This window comes from Lagopus leucura, unplaced genomic scaffold (genome assembly GCF_019238085.1).
Source record: "Lagopus leucura isolate 7727_CA_CO unplaced genomic scaffold, USGS_WTPT01 Super-Scaffold_73, whole genome shotgun sequence".
NCBI classification, from domain to species: Eukaryota; Metazoa; Chordata; class Aves; order Galliformes; family Phasianidae; genus Lagopus; species Lagopus leucura.
The window spans coordinates 98282464-98295205 of record NW_024962252.1 but is presented as its reverse complement, the minus strand read 5'-3'; the positions used below and the strand labels follow the sequence as shown (position 1 = coordinate 98295205).

The 12742-nt window shown below is 45.4% G+C and overlaps 2 protein-coding genes across 2 annotated transcripts in view; both read left to right on the top strand.

Annotated features, from left to right (window-relative positions):
* The first annotated feature begins 1800 nt into the window (after positions 1 to 1800).
* LOC122182170 (translation initiation factor IF-2-like) lies at positions 1801 to 2436 on the top strand. Its single transcript, XM_042875246.1, has one exon. It carries the CDS (start codon positions 1801 to 1803, stop codon positions 2434 to 2436), a length of 636 nt encoding a protein of 211 aa, XP_042731180.1.
* A 59-nt stretch (positions 2437 to 2495) lies between these two features.
* Positions 2496 to 12742, top strand: part of MACROD2 (mono-ADP ribosylhydrolase 2) — an 837047-nt gene continuing 826800 nt past the window's right edge. The window contains exons 1-2 of the mRNA XM_042882408.1: positions 2496 to 2653; positions 6488 to 6604. Of these exons, the coding sequence (XP_042738342.1) occupies positions 2608 to 2653; positions 6488 to 6604 (163 nt within the window). The 5' untranslated portion in view covers positions 2496 to 2607. The remainder of the gene's footprint in view (positions 2654 to 6487; positions 6605 to 12742) is intronic.

Here is a 12742-nt window from a genome sequence, read left to right as displayed (position 1 = left end):
GCCTTTGTCTTTTTAAAATTCACCCATGGCCAATGTTAACATGTGCTCGACCAGGGGAAAATATCTTCATAAAGAAATTAGGTGTATTCCCCAAACAGCATTTCTAACGGACCATTTCCCATATATTTTTCTAGTTCTGGATGTGGGGATTGCAAGCTGGTGGGCAGCAGTGGAAGGGCTATTCATGTTTCATATCTACAAGGCTGAACACTTTGCTTCCCTTCAGGAACAGCAGGGAAAGCACAGACTGAGATAGCTGGTAATTGTCCGATGATTTCACTCGACCTGGAGGATTTGTGATTGTTGGAAGGTTTAAGGCCTCCGGAATCAACAAGTATAAGAAGTGAATGCTGATCATGCTCACACCAAAGGCGGTGACATAATTTCTTCTTGCTTCGGTGGGCCCAATTATACCAAGAGCTGCTGAGGTAAGAACTCATATACATTTAACTAAATAAAATACATTTAACTAAATAAAAACAAGTATTTTCTTACACAAATTGAAAAACTTAAACATTTCTGTTTTAAGTTGAAGAGAGTTTTACTCCTGCCTTTTATCTGATCTTCCATTTTGGTGCTGGTGCATGAGGCTCTTTTCTTTTTTTCCTTTTAAAGGCACATACTTTCTATATTTCCCAAAATGATGGCTGTTTTAGCTGTTTTTACAAATGAAAATGAAGAATGCATGCAAATGTCCCGAATGGGAAAAGAGTTTTCTCTGTCTTCCCTTCTGGTCCAATAAACATTGATTTATAAAATGTGGAACAGATCCCAGAGGACTTTAGAATATTCAGTAGCTTGGTAATGTGGCAATGATGCAGGATATGGGTTCAAGTATCTGCTCCACATCATAGAAACACAAACACACGTGACTTCAGCTATGATCCCTTTGATGCCTCTTCATCAGCTGGTTTCTCATTTTACCAAGATGAGAAAACTGTGTGGGCTACCAGAGAATATCAGCTGGCCAAAACAAAGACATTGAGTAAACACAGAGGATAGCAGTGTACCCTTGAGAGCCGACCTAATCTGAATATTAAAACGTGCTTTGTAAAGAGGAGTTTTATTCTAACTTGAGCTGGTGAGAAGGACAGCTCTGAGTATTCTGTTCCACCAGTGGGTGTGGTGAGACTATGGATTTTGCTGTCAGGAATTGCACCATGACTGCAGAACAAGAGCACAGATGCTGTGTTTGCTCCTCAGAAACTAGGACTTGGTACAAAGGCGGGCATTCCTGTGCACAGGAAAAAGAGGCACTTTTCGCTGTTGTGTTTGTTTCACAGCATTGTCACAGAGTCTCTCCCTGTCAGGAGCGGCTTTATTTCACCAGAAGACCAATGAGCTCCCTCCTGACACAGCCTGATACACAGCGCCCCACAACACTGAGAAAAGGACCAGACTTTTCCTCTGCCAGATGCAAAACTTTTACAGGATAACCCACTCGTTGCTGATGTTTTGCCTTAAGTGGGAACACTGAGACCTGCTACCTGCACAAACCCATTGAGCAGCGATTCCCAAGAGCACATCTCAGGGCTCTCTGTTCGTGCCGTGGGTGATACTGCCCCTTTCACTTCTAAGCTGAGGCAGTTCTGTGCATCGTGTATAACACAGTGTCCTCCAGTACCTCACCATGCTTCCATACTCTTCCACAGCATCATTTATTGCCGTCTGATCACTTGATTATTATTATTTTTACCGTGCTGTTTTTTGCTACTGTGCTCATTGAAAGTTTCATGCATTTATGTTTACACTGAAAAAAAAAAAAAAAAGTGCTGGGATAGGGAAAAAATCTGCCCAGAAATGCCACGGTTTTTCTCCGTGCAGCTCTGGACAGAGCTCTCTGACAGAGCCAGAGTCACAGGCCGAACACAAGGAGCTCCGGACCCGGGATATCTCTTCCACGCGGCCCAATCGGACTTCACTCGGGACAAGGCGGGTAGCTGCCAGGGGCTGAACGTGCCCAAGGCGAGGCTCAGCAGGCGGCTACGCGCAGCTCCGCCCCGCCCCGGCAGCCCGCCCGGCTCTCCCCGAAGCCCCGGCCGTGCCGTGCCGTGCCGGGTCCCGCAGGCCGCGGTCTCGCCGCCCCCCTCGATCGGGATCGCGACGCCGTCGCGTAGCAACGCGGCCCGCCCGCCGGAGGAGCGGAGCGTTCGGTGCCGCTCGGCAACCCGGAAGCAGAGCGGGCGCCGCTCCGCCCCGGGGTCGGCCGTGCCGTGCCGGGCCCCAGCGCCCTCTCCGGGACCGCCGCCGTCCTACCCCTCCGTCCCAGTCCCGGTCCCGGTGCCTCTTCCCGCCCCGCCGCCGTCTCCGGGCCCCTCCCGGCCCCGCCGCGCCCGGGCCGGCGGCGGCGGGCGAAGGAGGGGGCTGCTGAGCGGCGGCCGCCGGAGCCAACGGGCGGCGGGGAGGGGGGCGGGCGCTGCGGGGGTGTCGGGTTAGAGCGAGGCGTGACCCAGCCGACGGGCGCCGCGCGGAGCCGGGCGGCGGGCGGGCGCGGAGCTGGCGAGCAGCGTGCGCGTGCGGCGGCTGCTGTCGCTGAGGCTCGGCGTCCTCTACACCCCCGTGAGCCTGGGGAACCTGCAGCCGAAAGCCGCCGCCAGCCACAGCACCATGTACCCCGGCAACAAGCGGAAAAAGCTCTGGCGGGAGGAGAAAGGTACTGCCGCTGCCGCCGCCCTCCTCTCGCGGGGCCGCCCCATCCCGGGACGGGCTCCCGCCGCGGCCTGCGCTCTCTCCGGCGCTGTGGCCGCCTGCTGCGGGCGGGCGGGCGGGCTGCGCTGGGGGGGCCGTGCGAGCCCGTTCCCGCCGCTCCTTCTCTCTGCCGCTGGGGCCGCGCGGCGCGGGCTGACGCCGGGCACTGCGGGCGCCTAGCGGCCGGGAGCTCCTGAGGGCGGGCGCCGGGCGTTCCTGTCCCGCGCTCATCTGCGCGTGCTGTGCATGTGTGTGCGTGTGTTATTTGGGTTACTGCGCGGGTAAAGCACCGGTGAGAAATCGTCCTTCCTTCTTGAAGGGCTCGTCGATCTTGCCCTCCCTTCCCTCCGCGTCTCTTTGAGCCCAACATCCAGCTCCAGAGCTGGCCGTCCGCTGGAGGTGTGGGACGGGCGCTGTGCGCTGACCTTGGCTTGTGGGCGTCCGCCTATCGACCCTCTGAAAGCAATGTAAATACCGACGAAGAAACCGCGGCGGCCAGGCGGGATATTGCCGGGGGCTGGTGGGAGCCCCGCGCCCGGGAACATACCGGAGACAGAGGAAAACTAAAGCACGCTCGCAGGTCCTGTTGTGAGTTCTCCTCTCATCACGCTGCTGAGTGTGTATTGCAAGTCTGGAAGGCAGGCGGCCCCTCGTAAGACAGCGTGCATGCTGCCGGGAGCAATCCAGTGGGGATCGGTCAAGAGGAAGATGCAAGATGCACATAAGTTCATTGCTGTGCAAGTTGGCTGCTCCATTCACACCCATCCCCAGGGCAGGGAGTTGCATTGCCTGTCATTTTGTCAAGCTGTCCTAGAAGTAGCATTCCTTCCAGACATCCAATTTCTACCTGGCTTTGAAATTTCTCTTTTCCAGAACAGAAGAGAGATGGTTAAACCCACCAGCACAGCGATACTATGGTCTGTGCGGCATGAAGATGTTGCTGAGCGCTTGCTGCAGCTCAGCTGCTGCTGAGGGTGCTCTGCCCAGTGAGGCGTGTGTGTGAGCGCTGGGACTCGGTGTCTCCTCACACAGTGAGGCTGAACAGCACTTGCCGGTCTTCTGCTCCAGTAACTGCTCCTTGGCATTGTATTCGTGGGTTTGGCCCTGGGCCCTTCACACAAGGAAAGGGGAAAGTGCTGCTGTGTTGTTGCTGCTGCTCTCTAGCTTGCAGCTGAGCATAGCTGTAGAGCATTCTCTTGGCTGGGGAGCGAAACTACAGCATCCCAACTTCTTTCTTTCCTCGCCAGGCTGTCTGTGAAAGCAAGCATTCTGCTAGGCCTATCTCTGCCGTTCCTGTGTGCTCCTGGCTCCCACAGTGCTGATGGGGCTCCTGGTTCTGCTTCTCCCGTGCAGACTTGGTAGTGGATCATTCTCAGCCTTTTATATTCTGTAAGGCTTCGTTCTTTCAAAAAATAAAAATAAAGAAAACAACAAAAAACAGACTACTAAATACTGGCTTGAAACCCACTGATAGCTACCTGGCTTTCCTTGATTACTTTCTTGGTAACTGAGAATTGATTCACTTTCTCCCAAGCTGGATCTTGTTTGGAGTTCATTGAGGCAGCAGGAGCAGCATTGGTGTTGATGTCAGTCTTGCAGCATGGGACTGGTCTGCTTGTGAGCTTCTCAAGCAGGTCAGCAGGCAATGTGGATAACAGCACTTTGCAACTAAAGGTGCTGGAAGCTTCTTATGGGGGGTCTGTGTGCAGCTGAAATTCTCTCTGGCAACTTGCAAGAGTGAAGCCCTGTGCACCCTTCCTGCAGAGGGAAAACTTGCTGTTTTAAGAGTAGGGAAACGGTTCTGTGGCATCTTCAGCAAAAGACAGCCAGACATTCTGTGCTACTTGGTCCAATGGTTTGACACATGCAAACACACTCTTGTGTTCTTCTCACATTCAGGTTTGCCTTTCTGTAGTACCTCTAACAAACACACAACACTTGGGGCGCTTGAAGATCAAGCAGGAAAGCTAAGTGTGCGTTTGCAAAGCATAATGGTGATTCTAATCACATTAGTTGTACTTTTGTACTTGTAAGCATCCAATTAAGATACCAAGCCAGAATAATGCGATAGAAATATTTTTGTTGACTGAAGGAGAAGTCGTACTGTCAAAACATCAAAATACATTTGTTCTGATAAGGAAGCCTGTGTTCAAAGCCTGCCCCTGGTATTTTAGACTGTACTGATTACACTGTGTGAAATTAGGAAAGTTATTTTGATGGGGGGGGGGGGGGGGGACACCACTAGTATAGTGCAAGTGATTTTTCTTGAGAGCTTTGGCCTGAAAGGCAGTTTCTGTTGAAGCCCTTCCCTGCTCCTTCAACTTGATAAGAAAATACCATCTCTGTGTCAGTTTGTGGTAGGGAAACGTAAGATCCATATGTCTCTAAAACCTCTTCAGTCATCAAAGAGCACTTAGTAGTGACTAACAGGCCAAGGGAAGGTGTTAGTATGGTGATGGTAGCTCAGTGTTATTGGTAGGACGTACCCAGGAGCTTGGTTAGCGAATGGGAGTCCTGACGTGCTTTTCGTTTCTTCCCCCCTTCGTACAGATGGGTGCATCTAGAACAAAGCTAGCAGTGAGCATTAGAATTGTATCTCACTACTGAGAGAGTCCATCCTGCTTGGTGGGGTGAGAAGAAGGGGATAGATCTGCAAGAACCTGGTGTCCAGCCCAGGTTGCTGGGCTGTTTTTCTCGCTTTAGTGTGCTTACAGCCGCTGCTGAAGGAGAGTGAAGCTGGCAGCATCTGTCCTAAATGTACAACCTGTAAGGCTTTATTTATACCAAGTGTCTAGAAGAAAACCTCTCGTATGCACTTCAGTACAGTAACTAAGTGCGTCATTCTAATGCTCAAGTACAAAACTCTTAGTCTTAAGCCAGGCTGCTCATTTCAAACCCAGGTTCTATTTCACAGCGCTTCCAGTCCAACAGATTCAGATCATGCTGATCCTGGCTGCCTTTAGAAACCTGTTTAGCCAATAGAGAGCAGTGGGCTTTCCTAGTAATTGGTGTGTGCTCCAGCTTAGGGGTTTCTCTTGCTCATCCCTGGGTGACCAACAGGTAGCCTGTTGTATTTTATTTTTCTGGAGCTGCTGATTTTGGCCCAGAATGTGATTACACACTAGTGGATGTGTTTAAAGCAAATGACTGCAGATTTCTCTGGTGCTGGGAGTTATATTGTTTGCAGAACAAAACAACCAAACAGAAACACCTTTCTTATCACCGCAGCCACGTAGGAAGTGATGTAAGATTTGCTTTTGCTGATTTCTATTTTTGTAGCATATTGACACTGCTAATTTTGTACCATTTTCCCCTCTTTCTTTGCTGGAGCACGTGAAACTTGTTTCAGTAAAAACACATCAATTTTGATGTTCCAGTGTGGTGGCTCTGCTTGTTTTTAAAATCTGGTTTATGAATACGGAACGTGAAGAATATATTCTGATACCTGGAAACTCTATAAAATAACAATTCCCTACTTAATGAACCTGCTGTTAAATCTCTGATGCTGAGTTTAAGCGGCTGGAAGATGGGGAAAGGAAATGTGTACAGCTGAGAGAGCAGTGAAGAGGCATTTCTTTTTTTTTGCTGAACTGGGATATCCAGAAATAGGTGCAGGCAGTGGTTCTAAATACACTGTGTTCAGCTTCTATTATTTGTAACTCATCAAATCACCCATGCTTGTTTCTTTCAAGCAGTGTTTGGTTGCCTCAAGGACACTGAATTGGTCACTACTTGGCCAATGTACAAGAACATATGAAAGCTTGCAGAACTTTTATTTATCTTTTTATCCCCCAAACAGAACGTTTGCTGAAGATGACCTTGGAAGAAAGACGCAAAGAGTACTTAAGGGGATATGTTGCACTGAAAGATATTCCAACGTGGATGGAAGAAATGAGAAGCAAGAATGAAAGTGATGGTAAGTAAAATGGGAGAATCTTATTTAATAAATTATTTTGTTGACTCAGCCTTTTCTGTTTTCTCAGTTACTTTTAAGAGCAGAAGACTTGGAATCTTTGTTAGTTACAGTGGCAGCCTTAATTGGGGTCAGGAGTCCTACACTGGGCTGGGTGGGGTAAAACAGCTGAAAAAAAAACCCAAAACAACACTGGTTTCCACTGATTCCTTAAATACCTGCAGGCACAGACAGAACATTGGTACCCTTAGGTATGTGAAGCAGCAATTCTTTGCCTCTGCATTTACCTTCTGGATAATCAGCCATGCCTAATTAACTTTGTCTTAATGAACTTAGGAACCTTAATGGTGTGGGGAATCTGGGCAAAATAGTGTTGTTCTTGTAGGCTGCTGAAAAGCAGTGGGGAAGTGCATGAGTTGTGGTGGCTACTGAAAATCTAGAGACAAGACGGGATTGAATTTGAAGCCTCTGTTGAAAACAACATTTCTTACTCATGATCCAATCTCCTTCCTTGGGCTGAGGAGCATCAGCCTGGCCTGGATGAACTCCTCTTCTCTTAGTGCGTGCAGTGTTATCATGATGGCCAGTAGGGTTGTCGAAATACTTGCAGTGAAAGCTGTCTAGAGATGTGAACTGAACTTGCTAACATAGATAAGATATTTGAGGTCTAGATTCTGGTAAGAATTTAATTCTGTTACATTCTTTTTTCTAGTTCTCCTTCATTCACATGTGTATAAGAAGAGGGACTTCCTGGTCTGGTTTCCCCCTCCTGTTTTCTTTCTATGTTTTATCTGGGCTGTCTCTTGGGCTGTAACTATGAAATGTAACATATTCTCTGTTGCAGTCTTCTTACTGCTGCTGATGCAGGAATAGATTGCTGACCCTTTTGTAACTGTTGAGGGCTAATACTGGCTGGTGTGAACAAGAACGCAGGGTGGTCTTGTGACTATAGGTGACCGTAGCCTTCATAATAACACTCCATGTGAGATGAGGTCTGAAACTTATAATCTGTTTTTAATAAAATGGGAAAGTTGCAGTCTTTTTTTTTTTCCTTCTAAAAGCATTTCTAGTGACTTCAGAAATAAAAATACACGTCAAAAGTTGCTTAGCTTTGAAATTCCAACATGGTTCTGTTACAGCAGTATCCATAGGTCTTTGCCCTTTTATGCTAGATCTTTGCTATCTTCATAACATCAGGAATCTTGTTTATCCATAAAACGAAGGCTGTGTAAAAAAAATCTAGAGATTACATGACTTCAAAGTTTGTTTAGGTCTGTGGCACGTGGGAATGTGCAGTCTGTCCATTAGTTTAAGTGGGAGACTTCTTATCCTTCCTAGGCTAAACCGTGTTTTTATTCTGACAACTCTCAGGTGTGACTTATAAAACTGCTGGATCTCATATTACATGGGCTGCTGAATGTGACAAGGTGTGGATTTATGTTGTGATTGCTGTTACCTCTCACATAAGCAAAATGTCAGTGTGTAATGTGCAGCTATTGAATCACAGGGATGGTGAATTTATTTCACTGTAGGTACTCTCTGTTAGTACCCAGTACGCTGCAAAAAATGCTGGAAGGCAAAAGTTGTGCAGGAACATTATTTTTTTCTTCTCTGCTACGCAGAGATTTTGTTATAATGTTTTCAGGAGAAAATATCCTTAGTCTCTTGTTTTTTTCCAGATGTCTTTGTTGTAAGTAAGCCATGTGAAGCAGTGAGCTCATGGAAGGCTGGGTGCTCGAAATGTTTCCGTGTTTCAGCTGATTCGTTCAGTTAGAGAAACTCTGTTAGGGAGAGTGTTACTGTATCCATTTCAAACTCTGTTTCCTTTAAATGTCAACTCAATTCTGAAGGTATCAGGACTATGAGGGCCGGATGAAGCTCCCTGTGCTGAAATCAGCGATGACTTGAGAATGCACTGCCCAAATTCTGTTGCTTTCTCCAAGTGAAAGGTTACTTCTTGCAGTGACAAACTAAGGAGGTCTGAAGAAAAAGAACTAAAAAGAAATAATGAATGTGTGCACTTGGCAAGCCAGGACAGCAACTGATGAGGAATGTGGAATAAGTTTTCTACCATTTACTTCAAACACTGTATACTGTGAATAAATGACAGATTGATTAGTAAAGCGTGGAGTGGCTGTTCAGAAAGAGCAATGGGGAGAATTCAAGACAGGAACCAAGAACAAATAAACTGAAGCAGGTGTGATCAATCTTCTGCTGGAATACAGAGCTGTAGGAGAACAGGAGAGCCTCAGGGACAGGCCTACTACTCCCAGGTTCACCAGACTGGGAATGAAAGGTGTTCAGTACCGCACAAATTTTTGTATTGGCTTTTTCTTGGCGATATCATTGTGTGAACAACACAAAGGCTTTTATGGTACTGATTTTTCAATGTGAAAGTATTGCTGGAAAGCATGTTGAGATTCCAGCTAGTCGCACGCTTCTGTTATATGCCAGTTTAATGGGAGATTACTGAAGTCTCTGGAACTGCTGAAACTGAAATGATGATGAAAAAACTTCCTGCTGGGAAGGAGCCAGCCTGGCTGCCATGCTCTGTTTGGTCCTTATTGAGAAGTTTGGAGAATGCACTTTGGTTTGTGGAGGGAAGTGTTTCTGCCCCCGTTCCTCCTCAACCTTTGGGTGTGAAGTGGTATTTGGAATCCTGAAGCATACCTGTAATGCTTTGAGTAAGTGGACCTTGAGGTGAGTTTTGGCAAGTCTGGATATCTTAAGAAATCACTACAACAACAAAGAATTTCTGGGAACAAAGTTAGGAAGTTGTGAAGGGCAGATGAGAGTGACTTTTTCTTAAGTGAAAATTTTGGAACAGCAAAGGTGTTTAATTGGAAGTTGGAAGCAGCTCTGTGTGGTTGAGTCTGTTTTACTCTTTCCCGACTAAGCCAAGAATCTTAAATTTTTGAAGGCCTCCTTTTGGGGGCATGCATCTGGACCAGCCGTGATAAATGAAGTTGCTGTGCATTGTGACGTGGAATGTCTTCTGATACTTTTTGATTTAGGGGAAGAAGGGTGATGTGGAATGCAGACGTGAAGTTAGTGCCTGCTGACCTGAATGCAGGGAAGCGAGCTCTCAGGTGTGTGTGTTTCTGGAAAGACTGCGCTGGCAATGTCTCTGGGTTTTGGCAAATAACTGGCCAAGCTGGGGAGGTAGACCTCAAGGTACCTTAACTGTCCATTCTCCTTACACTGCTGTTACTGACAAGCGATCCTTTTGAATCTCAGAGCGGATAGTAAGAAGGGAAACAATCTCTTCCTCTTAAGGCTGCTTCGTAAGTGGCAGAAATTCTTTTGTTTGCTTTAACCACATTAAGAAAAGGAGAAACTGTCAAGAATGACCCTGTCATACAGGGCAAGGTAGTCTGCATGTGCTGTAATCCATCCTTCCTCCCACATCTCGTTCTCCAGCTATACCAAAGCCAGACACATCTCATCTGTTCTGTTACGTACTTGGAAGCAGGGTTTCTTCCTGACAACTTGCAAATAATGGACTTGTTTACTGAAGCTCTGGATTTTCAGTACCTCAATTTCAATGCTATTTGTTATGTATCACCTTATGCTATATACTTGACCTGTACAGTAATGATAATTTGTGTTTTGTTGTGTTTGGTGAATAAAGAGACGTAATGCAGAAGAACTAAAATCTTTTTTGGAGTTCAATACGGTAACTTGTTTTTGGGTGCAGTTATTCCTGAAGATGTCTTTTTGGTTCAGTGGGGGAACTTTGGAAGAAAAAGGTTTCAAAAAAACCTTTTCCTTGAAAGCTTTTCTGAAAACTGGGGGTTTGAGAAATCTGTTGCTGCTGAGTTCTGTGTACTAATAGTAGATAAACGCTTTGTTGTGTTTCCATTCAGTAAGTGGATTTATGGCTAATTCACAGCATGTGGCAGTCCTGCTGGGCAGTCAAGGTCTGTGGGATTCATTGGCATAGCAGTGGTGCAGAGGATACAGGAAAAATCTTTAAATCATTATCTGAATTTGCTAAGAGTAACTATTTTTTATGAGATCAAGTCAAACAGGAAGAATACAGCAGCTTTAGAGGCTTTTTGATGGTTTAAAGGCCACGAAAGGCCTGCAGTATTTTTTGTTTTAGTGAGTCTTTGGCAATCAGATGTTTTGGCTGCTTCTGAATTTTCTTAATATGCTTTATTTTTAGAAAATGATGTGGTTCAAAATGTGCTGCAATTGATCTACTTTAACACTGAAAGTTTTATGCAGATTTTTATGAGGTTTAGATTTAATAAAAGCATCTTTGTGCTAAAAATCTGCAGATTTCTAAATATTCAGAGAGATGACAAGATTAAAGAGACAAAGCATCTGTATAAGCCACTCAGTGCTTAATGTTGAAAAGAAAATATATGATCGTATTAAACTCTATTGACCAGCATTACTTGATATTGTTAACTAATCACCAATCGTACTGGGTGCTTCGGAGCTGTTTATGAAGTGAGTGCCTGTCCTGCAGGAACCATGAATCAAGGTATGGCTGTTTTTTATGCGAGTTGTCAAACAGCCTTTGGAAATCAGCCTCCACTGAAAATCTGCCTGAAGTCTACAATGAGAAACAGCATCTCACAGAATTATTCATCATCTTCATCATATTCATCATCTTTTCTACACAGAAAAAGAAATGGTTGTATGAGAATGCAAACAGTTCCCGAGAGCTGCTCCTCAACCGAGGGTTTCTCTGACTGTCACAGCTCTGTGAAACTAGCACACTTCAAGACCACCCCCTGCCAAGAAAACAAGTCCATCGACTGTCTTTAGAACAGACTTCTACCTGAGTGGCAGGGATGAAAGTCAATTGGGACATCTTAACGCCGTGTGACGTTTGCTATCCGTCAGTCAGTGGCAGCTGTACTTCTGCTGCTGACGCTGGTTTATGTTGGCAGTGCAGAAGGTTTTTGGCTGAGTTCCCATACAAAACCTGCATGCTTCGGTTCAGGATCTCCTGCTACTAGTTGTAGCTGTGGATGATAAATTTTAGCTTCGTTTATACTTAGTGCTCTATTTGCTTTTGTTTTCTATTTTTGATTTTTGTTGCTCATACTGAACATCTTACAGTGGAGTCTTCAGGAGACACTGAGGTGTGTTTGGTTTGAAAGCTGTCACTTAGATGCATGTGGAGGTTACTGCTTAATGCCTGCTGCTTGAACTCTATTAAAATACTAACATTTGTGGCTTCAGTGAAGATCATGATATTGAAGTAGTTTATCTGTGGAATTCCTCACTTTCCAAGCCAGTACCTACATGCAACAGGAGTGAGCAGATTTCTATGATGCATACAGCTGGAGTGGCCGCAACAGTGAAACCATATTTGCAGCAAATTAGGTATCAGTAATATTAGTTAACTTATTAATAATTAATATAACTGAGAACTAATTAATTGCAGTTATTGTAAAGACTTCCAGGAGCATATGTGCCCATGGTCTGACATAGGTGAGATGGTTTATGCCTGTCATTTATTTACAGCCTGTTTACAGAGGCTTCTGGAGCAATAGTGAGCAACAGGGAGCTATACTGAGAGTAGAAAACTGCAGAGTGATACAAAGCTGATCTTGCCATTTGCTGATGCTCTGTATTTTTCTATCTTTCTAAACGCACACCTCAGGCATTCTTTTCCAAAGACAGCTTTACAATGTGTAGAGATGGGGAGAATATCCTTGTGAGCAAGTATTAAGGTAAGGTGAGAAATGGCTGTTTTTTGGGGGGGTTGGTTTGGTTTTAGTGTCAAGTATTCCTATTTAGTTGGTGATATACCTGACATAAATAGGCAAGTAATGCAAACAGTATGTTTAGTGTAGCAGATGGAAAAACTGTGATGAACAGAAAGAACCAATGTGTATTCAGTTGACCTTGTAGCTCCTTGGTGAGCAGCATAGATATAACCTTTATAGGATGGATTAGCTGTCAGAGCAGTAATGCCTGTGTTAGTTTTCTTCAAAGAAAAATCTTGCCTTCAGCAACTGTAAGAGATGGTTATTAAAAAGCAAGAAATCAGCTCTGTTTATATATATATAAAGAACACATAATTCAGTTTGGCTAATTCTCTAAGACGATAAATCACTTGACTTTGATTAAGATGATGTCTTCTTAAGCTGTTGTTCCATAATTTATTTTTTACCAAGT

What these genes read in the sequence shown, in the direction of transcription:
- LOC122182170 (XM_042875246.1), top strand. Translation starts at nt 1,801, where the DNA reads ATGCCACGGTTTTTCTCCGTGCAGCTCTGGACAGAGCTCTCTGACAGA.